We start from the raw sequence: 16,930 nt of genomic DNA, 5'->3' as shown, positions 1-16,930 counted from the left end.
TAAAAAACAGACTGAAAGGGTCAAGAACAAAATCAGAGAGTAGGAAAAAAATGTTCCCATACTCTGGGCAAGAATTGATGGCAACTTGGAACAGGAGACTGGAAGTACAGATTGGTCAATGGACAGATACGCTGGTAGTTTCTAAAGCAAAGATGACTGACTCCATGGATTCTAGCTTGAGGAACTCATTTTATGGAGGGGCCATTGGGGGAAGGGTCAGAGTAAGCAGGCAGCAATAAAAAGTTCTGCAATTAATTGCTCTTCTCCAACTGTTGAAGTAACATAATTTATTATTCTGAATTTTAGCACATTCTTTCCCCTGAACAGTTCGTTGTGCTGGCACAATAAGGAAAACTTAAATTCATACGTCACATATAGCATTAATGCCAATACATTTAATTTTCTTTGTTCTAATTAATGTTAAAGAATTAATTAAGGCCATTCAAAAAACATGGTACCTATTCCCTAGCTCTGAATTTAGAGACAGAAACGTGTTTCACTGATACGTTCAGCATTTTAAACTTACCTAAAATTAAAGCCTCAAAGGAACAACCTTGGTTAATGTTAAATCTCATAACTGACAACTATGACTTCCAAATTTAATAAAAGAAAAAAGCTGAAGGTGTTTGGAGTACTTTAAATTGATGGTTTTATTTATGAGAGCAAAAGCGCATCTTAAAGACATTTTTCCCCCTAATTGGACTGTCAGCCAAGCTACAACCATCACATATCATTTGAATGGTTAATCTATTCAGGTACACTTATATACCCAACAAGATAATTTATTTTATATCTCCTATATTTTAAAAAAAAAAATTTTCCTTAAGTGCAAAAAGATCCAATTACACACAAAAGATACTCATAGGAATAGGAAAATAAGCTTGGGCTCGTCTAGAAAAACAACTTATGGCCTCTCACAAATATATCTGTTTTCCCATGTTAAGTTTAGACTAAAGCTGCCTCCTTATATATTTCAAGTTTAGCATCCATTCATAATGAACTCTAACCTAACTGAACATGTAAAATTATTAACCTTCCCCTGTACTGATCACAGAGTTTCTGCCTATCAACAGTGAGCTGTGACCAATCCTACTGTGTCACTTCCCTTCTTTCAACCACGTGGCAGCATCACTTTTCTTTCAACCCAGCGTCACTCTGAAGCTACTCAGATTCCAGAGGCTGCTCAAGACTTGCATTGTTCTCTGCTTAATTAAATTCTGTTCAATTTAATTTGTCTAAAGTTTTTCTTACAATATCTGACATAAAAGAAATCATAGAGGTTGAGTTGGGAAAGCTACAAAGGCGCTTGGTAACAAATGTGACTTGTTCATTATCATGTTTTAAAACATTAGGAAAAACCAGAATCTAAAAGTGGCCCAGTTACTTTATGTATCCTACTCTTTTAAGCATAATGCTTTCACTTTCATCCAAAGTAAAAAACAGAACAAAAACTCTTAACAATGGCACAAAAATTACTTTCAACAAAACAAAATTCAACTATGACACAGCAATGCAATAGCTATGGGGTTTTTTAAAGAACTTTTTCTTTCTTGGACAACAAACTCATCATTCACTAATTTACCTCTAGTGGTTCCAGTATCTGTAAGCATCACTAAAGGTCTATTATACACAGCAATTCACAACTTTCTGCTGAATTAAAACTCTGAATGGAACCTTTATCTTGGCCGATGTGCAGCCTCAAAATTGCAGAGGTGTCTGTATCACAACAGCCCTATCTGAACATGATTTTCTAAGTCTACTCACTTTCTTGTAAGGTCTACTTGTAAAAGATCTTTAAAGTTCTCAGTTTACTTACTGCATTTTATGGAGGAGATTTTATGTTGCAGTGACATTCCCTAACCTGGGAATTAGGGAAACACTTGTGACATCAAACGGAAGAAGCAAATAAAAGAAGAGAGACGGAGGCTGGAACAGAGGAAGTACTGCAGAGATAACATCAGGATTTCTCATTATTAAAGGAAGATGTAAAATTTCAGATTAACAAGAATTCGTGGAGGCCAGATATGGTGGCTCAAGCCTGTAATCCCAGCACTCTGAGAGGCCAAGCCAGGTGGATCTCTTGAGCTCACAAGTTCGAGACCAGCCTGAGCACAAGAGAGACCCTATCTCTATTAAAAATAGAAAAATTAGCCAGGCATCATGGAGGGCTACTTGGGAGGCTGAAGCAAAAGGACCAATTGAGCCCAGGAGTTTGAGGTTGCTGTGAGCGCTCTACCCAGGGTGACAGAGACTCTGTCTCAAAAAAATAAATTTAAAAATTTATAAAAAGACTTCATGGAGTGCCACACAAAATGGACAGACACAGTATAATGAAGTCTAACAATATCAAAGGCCATGAAATTTCTAAATCCTTTAGAATGAAAAGGGATGAACTAAACCAGGCATCCTCAAACTGCGGCCCACCTAGGACATTTACCCCGCCCACCAGGTGTTTTTGCCACCGCTGCCTGTCCTGCTTAGCAGCCAACTCCTCCTGGGGCCCGCAATCTGGCCCTCCAACAGTCAGAGGGACAGTGAACTGGCCCCCTGTTTAAAAAGTTTGAGAACCCCTGAGCTAAACACACAGAGAAAACAAGAATCAGCTGATGGCTGGTCAACCTTCCAAACTTTCAGAAAAAGAATTCTCATGCTTAATTTCATATCTAGCTAATTTTATTTTCACATAAGAAAAAAAATTAAAATAATTCCAGATATGTAAAATCTCAAAACCAAAAAGATTCCAGCTGAAAATATTTTGCAAGAAAACTTCAGCATGGCCAAAATGAATTCAGTAGTGTGTGGGTGTATCTATACATCCTGAATTAACTCAGTGAAAACGTACTGCCGTCTCACTGACAAACATTCTAATAAATAATTTAAAATGTGCCAAGGAGAACAAGGTATATAGTATATACAAAGATTAGGAAGTGAGAAATGCATTATATATTCCAGTAACTAAAAGAAGTTTGGAGAGAAAGAAACCAAGAGGTTGAAAGTGGCAACGACATGGAATCAACTAACTTTTTGCCAGAGGAATCATGAAGAGAAGCCTGATCACCCTTTGAAACCAAGACAGTCCATCAGAACTAAAAGTCCTTCACATATCACTTTGAAGGCTATGACCATTCCCTACAAAAGTGGCATAATTTAAATTCTTGCCATATAAACTTCGATATTGGCAAAATGCAAATAAATATCTATATATATGTCAATCTTAGGAGCCAGAGGGAAAAGAGGCCTAAAGGACTCTTGAAATTCTGCTGACAATTTTCTGTCTACATTCCTTTATTTCAACATAGAACTACTGTTCTATGGCGACAGAGGCGACTCTTTTTTTTTTGCAGTTTTTGACTGGGTCTGGGTTTGAACCCACCACTTCCAACATATGGGGCAGGCACCTTACTCCTTTAAGCCACAGGCGCTGCCCTACAGAGGCTACTCCTAAGGCTATGGTAGGAAGACAAAGGTTAACTACAGTACAATGAATGAATCATAATAATTAGATGTCAAAGAAAAAGAAGCAAAATATCCCCTAATAAGAAAACAAAAGAAACTCTACCTTCATATTCATCTTAATAGTTGTATTTATTATTCAATAAATGGTTCAAGGAAACAAGCTACCTGCTTAGTTGCCAAAAGCAATTTTTTAAATCCTTTTCCCTCAGCATATGTAAAAATAACTTTATAGATTAAGATGGAAAATGTTTCAATGGAACAAGAAAAAAAGTAGGCAGACATTTGTATCATCTCAGAATAGGAAAAACAGCATAATTAGGATGGAAAAAGCAATAGAAGAAAACAAAAAGTTTAAAGGCAACAGATTTGAAAAGTTTATGGATAAAATTTTAAAAGTAAACCCGAAAAATACCTGCAATGACTATAACAAAGCACAGAGAAGAAAGACACCAAAAGGCAAAAGAAAAAAGTATAGGAAAAAGGATAATTCACAAAAAAAGGAAATAACAACTATTTTTTAAAGTAGAATCAGCGACCCCCCAAAATAATCAAGAGATTCAAATTAAAACCTGAATACTGTTTTTACTCTAAAACTAAAAAATATGTTTTAAATGATATTTAGAGATGTACAAAAATGTTCACAAGGGCCCTGTTCATAACAGACAGCACATAATAATTACCCAAAAGCTCAGAAGCGAAATGGTAAGTAGCGGCATATTCGCCCAATTCTACATCATAATGATATGAACGAATTGCGACTACACGTGTGACGTAGATCAATCTTACACAAAATAGTACTGACTATAAACCACCATTTACAACAAGTTCAAAAAGAGAAAACACTATGGGTTGCGGAGGAGCAGTGATTCAAATGAGTAAGACAGAAGCTTGTGGATTACAGATAATGTTCTGATTCATCACCAAGTATCTTTGTTTTGTGAAAATTCACCTCCCTAGACACCTATGATCTGTGGACACTTCGGTGTGTATATTTTAAAAAAACCATCATAATGGTTTGTCAAGGGTATGACAACCCAAATCAGAAGGACCTTTCAGTAAAGCAAGTTTAGTAGCATAACCACATGCACAAACTCCTAAGAAGATACGTCTAACAGTGTTTCAAGAAGCTGAGCAAGTACACTGATAGTTCACTTCATAGACTCAGAGCCCAAAGATCCACAACCACAGTTTCAGGAATACCACAGCAGTTTGTCCTCAGAGACGGCAACGACCTTGTGAACTTCTAAGCACCAACTGTCCTCATACTTTCTAGTCTGGGCATGGTGTGGGTAGGTCACACCTTATATGCCAGCACTATAGGAAGCCAATATAGCCAAGTGGGAGGATCACTTAAGCCCAGAAGTTTGAGGCCAGCCTGAGCAACACAGCAAGACCCTCATCTCTACAAAAAATAAAAAACTAGCCAAGCATGGTAAGGAACGCCTACAGCCCAAGCTACTCAGGAGGCTGAGGCAGTTTCAGTGAGCCAGTTTCACTGAGCCATGACTGCACTCACTGTCCCCCAGCCTGAGCAACAGACCAAGACGTGTTTCTTTAAAAAAAAAATTAAATAAAAAACTTAAAATACATTCTAAATTATAAAAAACTGTACAAATATTCCACGTTTTTAACCTCACTAGACTTGGGAGGCTTAAAGTGAGTTCTTTGTGTCCTCAAACAATAGCTTAGTGAGTAGGGCACCAAGGCTGGAGGGTTCGAGCCTGGCTGGGGCCTGCTAAACAATGACAACTTCAAAAAAAAAGTAGCTGGGCGCTGTGGTGGGCACCTGTAGTCTCAGCCTCCCATTGTGGTGGGCACCTGTACTCCCAGCTACTTGGGAGGCTGACGCAAGAGAATTGCTAAAGCCCAAGAGTTTGAGGTTGCTGTAAGCTATGACACCATACACTCTACCAAAGGCAACATAGTGAGACTCTGTCTCAAAAAAATATTTTTTTTCATATACTTTAATCCAAACAATATACCACAACCAAATTGCAGGTAGGAGCAGATGAGAATTAAGCCATCTTTTAAGTCAGACATTAAAGTGGCTTGCCACATATCTAAGAATGCCTCTCTTATTAATCTTGGTTTGGGAAAAGTTTGTTTGTTTTTTTTAATATGTTACTTATCTGCAACCTACCAGCAGTTTACTCTGTTATACCCAAAGGCAAAAGGAAGAAATTTAAAATCACATTATTTCCTCTTTTCCGAGCATTAAAAAAGAAAAATGGCTTGTCTACCTTGAATGGGAAATTGACACACGTGTCAAAAAAAGGCCTCAAAAATCAGCAAATAAATAAAAAAGTTTAAAGTCAAGCTGTTTTAATTCTCTAAACAGACAGCTGAACAAACTGGCAAAACAAGCTTCTATAAAAGAACCCAGCAACTCCCTGTGGAGAAGGGCAACCCTGGACATCTTATCGGCCTTAAAAAAAAAAAAGTGGAACACTGGGTACACAAACACAAAACACTCAAAACTTTCCCCAGTTACTCAAATCAAAATGAGTTGTTTTGTTTGTTTGTGTGTTTTTCAGAATGAGGCCCAAAGTTATCCTGAGTACCTTGGCTTTAGAAATCCCTAAGAAACCTACCCTACTCAATTCCTTTTTTTTTCCTAAGAGTACAATATTGTTTATTAACTAAAAGTTCATTTCTAGATGTTTCTTTTTCATGTGTGCTCCATTTGTTTTACTAAACTCGGTAAGCACAGGCTTCTCCTAGTCCTCAGACTCTGATCCATCTTTATCTTGACCAGGCGTCCTCAAACTACGTCCTGTGGACCACGTGCAGCCTGCCTAGGACATTTATCCAGCCCGCCAGGTGTTTTTGCCGCAGCTGCCTGTCCTGCTTAGCAGCCAACTTGTCTCAGGGCCCGCAGTCCGGCCCTCCAGTGGTCTAAGGGACAGTGACTGGCCCCCTGTTTAAAAAGTTTGAGGACCCTTGATCTTGACTAATCCTACTCAATGCTTATTATAAACCCATATGAATAATGCACAGCATTATCCCCGCCCCCCAAGATCAGGGCTACATCAACACTTCCGGGGCGTATCTGTCAGAAGAGTAGCTGTAAGACAAACTTGAAGGACACTGACATACAGGAACTGTAAAGATTTAAGAAGCATGTCTCTTCGATTTTATCTACTGCATTATTTTATGATCAATTACCCAAGCGATGTCCTTCTTTATGAAGAAAACTGAAGCTATTAAATACATTTCATTTCATCACAAAGCTCATGATGCTGTTTACTCCTTTCCTAACACTACAGTAAAATACACTTTCTCAAAATCATTTCCATTCTTTGATTATTTTTCTTCTTCTGGGCTCTAAGCTTAAGAACATATTTTTTAACATATTGATGCTCACAGTTTTCCTGTGTGAAATAACACTGAGGAAAGAAAATGAGAACCAGAAGATTACGATGCGGCTAAACTGACTTCCAAGAGTAAGGCGACAACTGTTAGTGATATATAAATAATTTCTAGGAACACTATTTTCAGGACAGCTTCCTAGTAAACTCGAGAGAACAAGTGACAGATCACCAAAGTAAGTACAGAGACATCAATATCAAGACTAGCGGTGATCATTTAAAACAGAGAACAGATAAAGAGGAGTAGCTACAAATAATGATTTCCGGTACCCAGTGCTGCATGACAAATTCTTCCAAAATTTAGTAGCTTAAAATAACAACCACCACTTACCATTTATGGTGATACTTGGTATTAACCAGCTAAGCAATGCCTGGGGGCTCAACAAGATTGGAATATTCCAGGTGGCTACATGCACACTGACAGAGAGGATCACTGGTGGCCACTGACCAGACTTCCTTCCCTTCTAAACGGTCTTTCTCAAAGAATGATGACTGGCTTTCAAGAGGGAGAATTCTTAATGCATGAAAGTGAAATTTTCAGATCTCTGAAAGCATAACTCTTATCACAAGAGTGGTGCAGCAGGGAGCCACCTCTGGGGACCATTTACTAACACATACATATATACTAACAGAACTAAGACTAAATGAAGTTTCTAAGAGATCGGTATGTACTGGCTACATCCTCTCTCAGTGGAGCAAGAGTGATAGAGCACACTAAGGAAAGCACACACCAATTTTTAACTGTTTTCAGTAATCATGTTGGTGCCTCTATTATTTTTGAGACTATTTGTGTACGTACTAGGATAAAGTAAATGAGTATTATGTGATATTCTAATTCTGTAATTCCCTAGATCCTTGAGAGCCAGAAGTCTAGGTATAGAAGAAATGAAAAACCTCTGGTCCTATTGACTTCCTTCTAACAAACAGAACTCAACGAAAGTGATGAGATAACATTTTTGAGATTAGACTTTAAAGACTCTGGCTCCCATCTTGCTGGCCTCTTTTCCTTTCTCATTTGCAGATGGTGAAAGAAGTCAACTGTCACACTATGACCTGCCCTATGAAACTAAGGGAGACCTCCTCATCCCAAGGATTTTCAAGTAACTGAATGCTGTTACAACCACATAACCCAGTTTGAAAGCCAATCCTCCCTCAAGACTACATGTAAGACCACTGTCCTGACCCACATCTTAAATGCAGCCACGTGAGAGATCTGGAGTCAGGGGACATAGCTGAGCATGTCCAGACTCCTGACCTGCACCCACTGAAGATATGAAATAACAAATGTTTGTTACTTTAAGCTGCTACATTTTGGAGTAGTTTTATAGACAGCAATAAATAGTGTAGTGAACTCAAAGTAAGTAGAAAGAAGAAAATAATAAAGAACAGAAATCAACGAAATGGAAGACAAAATTAACAGTAAAAGTTGAGTCTTTGAAAAGGTTACCAAAATTAATGAACTCCCACATTAAACTAGTCAAAAGAAAATACATATTGTCAGTATGAAAAAAATACTGAGTTTATCTCAACATATAATAATAACTATATGCAATAATATAATAACTATATGCAAACAAGTTTGACAACTTAGATAAACACATCATGAATAAGTAGCGTTTATCCTAAGAACGCAAGGATAATTTATGCTATGGATCTAAAGTCCTCTCCAAACTCATATTGAAATGTAATTGCCATTGTGATATTACTAAGAAAACCATTAACAAGTGATAGGCCATGAGGGTTCTGTCCTCCTGAATAGGTGGCATCATCACAGAAGTAAGTGATCATCTGAGAGGGCTTGTCTTCTGAGCCAGCTCTCCCTCAGCCTCCTCTCGCTTTCTTGGGCTGTCTTCCCCTCCCACCTTCTGCCACGAAATGATGCAGCAAGAAGCTCCCCACCAGAGGCAGGTCCTTTTGACTGTACTACCCAGCCTCACACCCATAAGAAGTAAATTTCTTTTCTTTATAAACCACACCCTGCGTGATATTCTGTTACAACACAAGACAATTTAACACTTCGAAATCAAAAATCGATGTAATTCACCATACAAAAAGACTAAAGGACAAAGCCCATAAATCCACTCACTATATGCAGACAAAGCATTGATAAAATTCAACACCATTTCAAAATAAAAACACTCCACAAACTGGGAACAAAAGAGAACATCCTTGATCTGATGAAGGGTGTCTATGAAAACCTTAAAGCTAACATAATACTTAGTGGTGGGATATTCAACATTTTCCCCGAAGAGTTGGAATAAATGACTAATCTTACCACTTTTATTCAATATTATGAAGAAAGGAAATAGAAGGCATAACTATCTATATTTACAGATAATATGATTCTTTCATGAAAATCCTAAAGAATCTACAAAAGAGCTACTAGAACTAATCATTTAGTTCTAGGTCACAGGATACAAGGATACAAATTTATTTTATCAGCAGCACACAATTGAAAAATAAAAATTGTTTAAATCTATTCCAGAAGCATCAGGCCAGGCATGGTGGTTCGTGACTATAATCCCAGCACTCTGGGAGGCCATGGCTGGTAGACTGTTTGAGCTCACAAGTTCGAGACCAGCCTGAGCAAGAGCAAGACCCTGTCTCTACTAAAAATAGGAAAACTAGCCAACACAGTGGCACATACCTGTCAAACAGTGGTTCTCAACCTTCCTAATGCCTCCTAATGCCACAACCCTTTAATACAGTTCCTCATGTTGTGGTGACCCCCCCCCAATCATCAAATTATTTTCACTACTTCATAACTATAATTTTGCTACTGTTATGAATCATAATGTAAATATCTGATATGCAGGATGTATTTTCACTGTTGCAAAGGGGTCACAACCCACAGGTTGAGAACCACTGCTATAGAAAGTCTCAACTACTCAGGAGGCTAATGGCTCAAGCCCAAGAGTTTGAGTTTGCTGTGAGCTATGACACCAACAGCACTCTCCCCAGGGCAACAGAGTTGCCTTTGGTTGTCTTTTCAACCAATGATAATGGAATAACTGGAGAATGAAAGCTAAAACCATAAAGTTTTGAATAGGAAACCCAAGAGAATATCTTTGTGACTTGGGATAAGTCAAAATTCTTATCCAGGTGGTAGGTCACAGAAAACAATAACCAGAAAGCAAATAAGTAAGTTAAATTCAATTTAAAACTACTGCACAAAGGATCCCCACTAAGAAAAGGTATCATCGATCCATAGACTGAAAGAAAATATTACCACAATATTTATCTGACAATGAACTTGTATGCAAAATATATAAAGTACTCATAAAACTCAATAACAAAAGGATAAACCAATAAAAGTGAAGTTTGGCCAGTAAAAAATGGTGAGGGGTAACTTCATAAAAATACAGTAGAACCTCTGTAAATTGAGTACCGAGGCAACTGAAACAAATTGGTCCATATTTAGAGGTGGTCAATATAAGGAAATAGGCCTACAGTACTGATATGTACATGTGGTGCATGTCCAATCTATGAACATTAGGTCAGTTTAAGGCGGTGGTCAATGTAGGAAGTGTTCAACTATATATACTGTATACAAATGGCAGACAGACACATGATAAAGTCTTTAACATCCTTAGACTTCAGGTAAATTCAAAGTCAACCTCAAATAAAACCACAGTAAGACATCACATATTCCCACCAGAATAGTTAAAATTAAAGCATCTAAGAACATCAAATATTCTCAGATAAGGAACAACAGAAGTCTCAGAAATTATCCATGGGAATGTACAACCGTGCCTACACTTTGCAAAAAGGCATGGCAGTTTCTTATAAAACCAGACATTTACCTACCCTGTGGCCCAGCAATTCTAACACAGAGTTTATTTGTCCAAGAGAAAGAAAAGCTATGTCCATTGTGTAAGAATGCTCATAGCAGCTTTATTCATAACAGCCAAAACTAAAAACCACATAAGGGTCTATCAGCTGGAAAAGGGATGAACACACCCATTCATATAATAAAATCCACTTAGCAGTCAAAAGAAAGTACTGATACAGGTTACAAAATCTAAAGCATTACGCTGAGAAAAATAAGTTTTACAGAAAAAAATAAATATTGTATTAATCTATTTATATGAACTTCTAAAATGGGCAACTTTTATTCTATATCAGAAAAAAAGCCAGCACATTGGTTGTCTCAGGAGCCAGGTAAGGACAGGGATTGAGAAAAGGGACACGAGGGAACTTTCTGCGGTTATGACATTTTATAAGGTAAGTCACCACTTAAGTTACAAAGGTGTTTGCATTTTGTCAGTAATGTATATAAGATCGGTACAGATTTTGTATTAAAAAACACAACTTTAAACAAATACAAAACTTGTCTGGATAATGGCATGTATATTATCTAGGGGAGCTGTACAGATGCCTACAATTTACATTGACATGCATTAAAAAAAGATAAACTGACGGATAGAAGAATATACTATACATGAAGACAGGTATGGAATAGAAATTGTACAACATCAAAATTTATGAAAGGAGGCCTCTACTGTTGAACAGTTGACTCGTTATCAATATTTTGCTGTTAGAGATTCATTTACATATTATCTTACAAACAGCTAATTTGATCTTTAAATAATTTGGTTCCAAAGAATGATATTTAGGCAAAAGAAAAGATAAACACTTTCCACATTTTTTTTTTAAGGTAGAGATGGGGTCTAGTTTTTGCTCAGGCTGGTCTCAAACTCCTGGCCTCAAGGGATCCTCCTGCTACCTTGGCCTCCCAAAGTGCTAGAATTACAGGCATGAGTCACCGCATCTGGCTCAACTTTTGCCTCTTAACTAAAAATTCTATGTGAACTTTCTTTAAAGATGTACCTTAAGGAAAATGTCAGGTATTTAAAAACATTAAATAAAACATAACCCAGTTTGCAATCAACAATTTGAAGTCTGGGAAGATATTTATGAGAATACTATAGTTCTTTTCTTCTTTTACCAAATTAGGCCCTTCTTAAACCTCGAGACAGCGCATTTACTTACAAGTACAATTAAGGATCTTGTCATTACCAGACAATGAAAAGTGCCGGAAGATTCCCACTCTGGGACTGAAGCATTTTCCCACCCACTCACAGACAACAGATTAGAGGACATGGCAGCTTTTACTAAGAACTCCATTTGTACAGTGGTGAGAGGAGGGGAAAAAAAGACAAGCATCGTCATGCCGAAAGATCAGGAGAAAAGTCAGGAATGAGCATGTTGTAGTAGATACCATCCAAATCAAATATCCAAAAAAATTACAACACTGGCATCCTTATTTTGCTAGGGTCGATACTAAAACACCTTATTTAACACATCATAATCCAAATCATATGTTAATTAAAAGCCAGGGAGCCTATTTCAAAATTTCTTCAATTTAGGCCAGGCAGTGGCTCATGCCTGTAATCCCAGCCCTCTCTGAAGCCAAGGCAGGTGGACCGCTTGAGCTGACGAGTTCGAGATCAGCCTGAGCAAAAGCAAGACCCCCGTCTCTACTAAAAATAGAAAAACTGAGGCAAGAGTATCACTTGAGCCTGAGTTAGAGGTTGCCGTGAGCTATAACACCCCGGCACTCTACCCAGGGTGAGAGCTAGAGACTCTGTGTCCAAAAAAAAAATTTTTTTTCTTCAATTTAAAGTAAATACTGTAAAATCTCAGAATTTAATGCTTCGTTAAAGCTTTTAAAAAAAAAAAAGACCTCATTTGAACTTTTCTATAAAAAGAAACCTCATTAGAATGCACGGATCCTTTAGTAAAAATATGTCACTACTATGAACTGAAATAAAGAGATAATATCACCCTAAATTGGTACTATTTGTAAAGCTCTTTGACTGCCTTACTTTGAACAACAGAAAACTACAGACAAAAATCTCATCTGTAAAAGAGAAGCCTCATATAAATTTTAGGAAACAATAAAAGACAGGACCATTTTTAGATAGCCATCTTGAAAAGGCATTAAAAATAGTATTTTAAGAACCTATATCAACATGAGAAACTAAAGATTTTGTTCTAATTAAGACTAGGACAATTCCATTATTAATGCAGTCTCTAAATCACTTTTAAACAAATAATTATCATACTCCCAAGACAGGACAGAAAGAATTCTTAATTCTACTGATGAAAAGAATATGATTACACTTACGGTAATATAAATAAAGTCATAAGGATTTAAATATGGTTTCATACCACTTCTGAGATCCTCAAAAGTGCTTTCATTTCATTCTAGAGAACTGTAAACTCTTTTTAAAATAGAAATAAAGGCATTAGTTAACATTTTCCTTTCCAAACTTCGCTTGGCTAGCTTGGACGCACCCTTTAAATTCCTGCTTTAAAAAATCTCTTTATCTAGAAAAACTTCCTGAACTGCTCCAAAACCAGGATAAGAGCCCCCAGGGCGTACTCTGCAAGATGGTTTAGTGTACTTTTCCTCTCATTCTAGGTTAACTGCTCTGCAGGGTTTTGTTGTTGTTGCTCAGGGTTCCCCACTAGACTGCAAGCTCCACTCTCTGCCACTCCACAATTGTGCCTGTGTTGTTAACAGCACACCTATTAAGTACTAAAAGATTTGTAGAACAAATACAAACTATAATTTTTAAACTTTTCTACCCAAGGCATTGTACCAATTTCTTATCTTTAACACAGCTATTCTATGACTACCAAAATACGTAGTCAACTGATTATTTTAATTACTCAGCCCATACATGATGGAGAAGACAATACTTAACAAACTTAACGTTATGCGCCCAAACATGCAAGTTTGGTAAGCTGACTTCAGTTATGAGGTTTTCATATCATGGAAAGTTTTAGTATTGTTTTGCCTGTATTCTACAACTGAGTTTAAAAAATTTTTTTATCGAAAAAAGATAGTTCAAGGTTAGGTTCTCATAACTACAACCTAATTACAGGAGTGTCTTACTGTTTGTATTCTAGTTTATCTGGCTATACATAAAACTCTGACATAATAAAAAGTAACTATTGTGGCAAATAGAAAATAAGTGACTTGGGAGACATGCATCATTTTCTGTGTGACTGATCCTAAATAAGTACATTAATACACAAATACATACAACTAATTACCATTTCTTAGTGATTACTTATGAAAATGAGAAAATGACGAGATCGGTGAAACAATTTGTTAAAATAGTCAAATTTGGAATAAAGTATGTAAACTCAAAACAACCTCAGTGGCTTTATAAAATCAGCCTTAGATCTTTCGTTTGGCCTAAACAAAAAGAATTGCCATTTCACAAGCAAGACCCTTGAGCAAATAAATATCTGGTTAGATGAAAGCCTGTTTATGATTTAATTTTCTATATTCCCAATAGTCTGTGTATCAAAAGTGGATCCAGTGACCTAAGAATGATCCAAGTATTTTCTCATATACTGGCCATGATTCATTAAGTCATCACAAAAAGCAACTGCTCAAAATGTAATGAAATGATATCAAATATCAGAGTACAACACATGTCGTAAGGGAAAGTACCGTTTCCTGAAAGTTTTGTTTGTGTGTGACCTTGTGTGTGACAATGTAAAATGTACTTGTAAGTATGGGCTGCAAAAAAAAATATGTGAAAGCTCTTCTTTTGCATATAAGCCCCTGATTACTGCTTCTCCCAAAACACTGCAAAAATTAGAAACTCTGCACTGTAGTAACTCACAGATATCAAAAGTGACCTTAACCCAGACACAGGTTATGACAGCATAAGCTTGATTTCACAAGTTCAAATATCAAACTGCCTGAATTCAAACCCAGTTTCCACCATCTCCTGACTTTGGACTTATTTAAACAATATGTGCCTCACTCTGTCATCTGTAAAATAAGGATAACAGTATCTTCCAAGTTGTGGTAAAAAGAAATTAAATAATACAGCAAGTTAACATATGTTTTACTGCTAACAGAACAAAGTGAAGCAGTGATATGTATTAGAAATGTAGCATGGCTGGGTGCCCATAGCTCAGTGGTTAGGGTGCTGGCCACATGCTCGGGGGCTGGTGGGTTTGAACTAGGCCCAGGCCTGCTAAACAAAACAAAACAAATGTAGCAAGAAACTTAACAGAGGTTACTTTCAGCGTCTGATCTTTGATGTTTGTGCAGGTGTGGTGCTCTATCACCTTGTATTTTTCTGTCCTACTTGAATTTTATAATGTGTGTATATACATATATAGCATATGTATTTCTAATGCAATGTTTCTAACCTATATAACATTATCACCTTTATTTTAAAATATCAATAATATCCATAACAGGTATCCAGGCAGTGAGATTACAATCCTTTGCTCTTGTCGTACATTTCTCTGGATTTTATAAATATATATTACGTGTTTTTAAAAGCAAACGGTCAACTACTTTTTTGCAAAGAGAAAAAAAAGGAGGGACAGACAAAAATGCAAAGTTGTGGTCTAGAGTTTAGGAAGGCACACTTTTGAGGGGAGAACTATGTGCCAGATACTTCTCATCAAATCCTCAACAAGTTTAGTGAGTTTTGCCCAGGCAAAAACAGGCAACTGAGAAAAGGTAAGCTGTCCCTTAGACAACAAGTAACAGTGTCCATAACATCAAAGTCTATTTATTTTTTCCGTCATCACAAAAGGCATCCAAACATTCTTCTTCAGTTGTTTCATATGGGCATATTCTGGTCTCCTCAACTAGACTATAAGCTTTTTTAAACAAGGAAAATTTTCAAAAAATTCATTTTTGTCTTTCATTGAGTTAGTACGACTGTATAATAGATCCTTAAGCACTTGTTGAGTTACATTAAACACTTTTTGTTCCGGACTGTCCTCAATGGAATTGCCCTTATGAAAACAAACTAGAACACAGAGGACAAAACTACTCTAAAGCTACTTAAATCTACCTTTATTCCTTTACATGCATAACTGGAAAAGTTTAAGTATATCCATCCCCAGAGAGTCCTAACTTCAAGGAGTTTTGGAATAAGCACAGTATTGCTGTGCAAGCACTAAAAAGTAAAGAAGGATCCTCAAATTCACATGTTCCCCCCCCAACCACGCCCCCATCACCCAGGCAAAATCAAAAGAAAGGAGCCTCTGGGTCTTTTGGAGCTGAAGAACCATAACCACGCCCCCACTTTGCTCCATCTCAAGAGCCTGATTACTTTTCCTGGCCGGACCCCTGCCCTCACCCCCAAACGCTTAAAAGCTTAATAAACAATTCAAAACAAAAGTCTCTGACCTGCAGCGAAGTGCAAAGGAGAAGACTTCCGGCCGGCCATGTCCTTTGCATTTACGTTTGCCGCGTCCACCAACCTCTTTACCCGGGACACGTCCCCATTTCGACAGGCCTCCAGCAGTTCCCGTAGGGCCCCACTCACTGCCGGGACCCCTGTCCCAGGTCCAGCTGTTCCAGACCCCAATGTTGTGGCGCTAACTCCGGCCGCCTCGGGGCTCTCCGCCAAGCTTGATCCAGGGGAGGATGGAGAGGAAGATGATGAAGAAGTCGGGGAAGAAGAGGACGACGGTGAATTATTACTGCCACCGCCGGCTGGGTTGGGAGCGACCCCAACGGCAGATGAAGTAGAAACTGCCGGGACCACGGTAGCGGCGGCAACAGTACAGATTGTACTGGTGGGATTGCAACAGCTGGTACTGTCAACCGGGTCCGGGGATCGGGGCCTGTCGGGCGGATCCCGACTGCCATCCCCCTCCGGCAGTGATAGGCCGTGCCGCGGGGAGGCAAAGGGGGCCAGGCCGCCGGCGGTGGGGGAGGCTGGGGTGGTCCCCGGGGCCAGGCCGGGGCTGAGTGGTGGGGGAGGTGGGGGCGGCGGCGCCGAAGCCCCTGGGGCGGGCTGGAGCTGTTGTTGATGATGGTGGTGATGATGCTGAGAGCGACGCGACGCCGCCATCTTCGGACTCCCCCAGCACTGTCACTGCGGCAACGGGCCCCCCGCCCGCCCCCACTTCCGACCCCTAGGCCAATCACCACCCAGCGCACAGGAAATGATGCGAGGCGCGGCAGGCGGGGCCAAAGAGAAAGAGGGACGTATTGGGAGCTCCGGGAACAGCCCGCGAGGGGGGCGTGGCTTTGTCTCCAAGGGGCGGGCTTTGTGACGCCTTGGCGGGCCGGCTGGAGAGATTTGAAAGGTGGACCCGCCTCTGCT

General features: G+C 38.6%; 1 protein-coding gene across 1 annotated transcript in view; it reads right to left on the bottom strand.

Moving 5' to 3' along the window:
* The window catches only part of TNKS (tankyrase), a 170,876-nt gene extending 154,149 nt beyond the window's left edge, over positions 1-16,727 (bottom strand). Inside the window, exon 1 of the mRNA XM_003797665.3 lies at positions 16,006-16,727. Coding sequence (XP_003797713.1) covers positions 16,006-16,675 — 670 coding nt within the window. The 5' untranslated portion in view covers positions 16,676-16,727. The remainder of the gene's footprint in view (positions 1-16,005) is intronic.
* Between the last annotated feature and the right edge of the window lie 203 nt (positions 16,728-16,930).

This window comes from Otolemur garnettii, unplaced genomic scaffold, assembly GCF_000181295.1.
Source record: "Otolemur garnettii isolate 467f Iridium unplaced genomic scaffold, OtoGar3 scaffold00121, whole genome shotgun sequence".
Lineage (NCBI taxonomy): Eukaryota > Metazoa > Chordata > Mammalia > Primates > Galagidae > Otolemur > Otolemur garnettii.
Note: the sequence above shows the minus strand (reverse complement) of the source record. Positions and strands in the feature narration are given on the sequence as shown.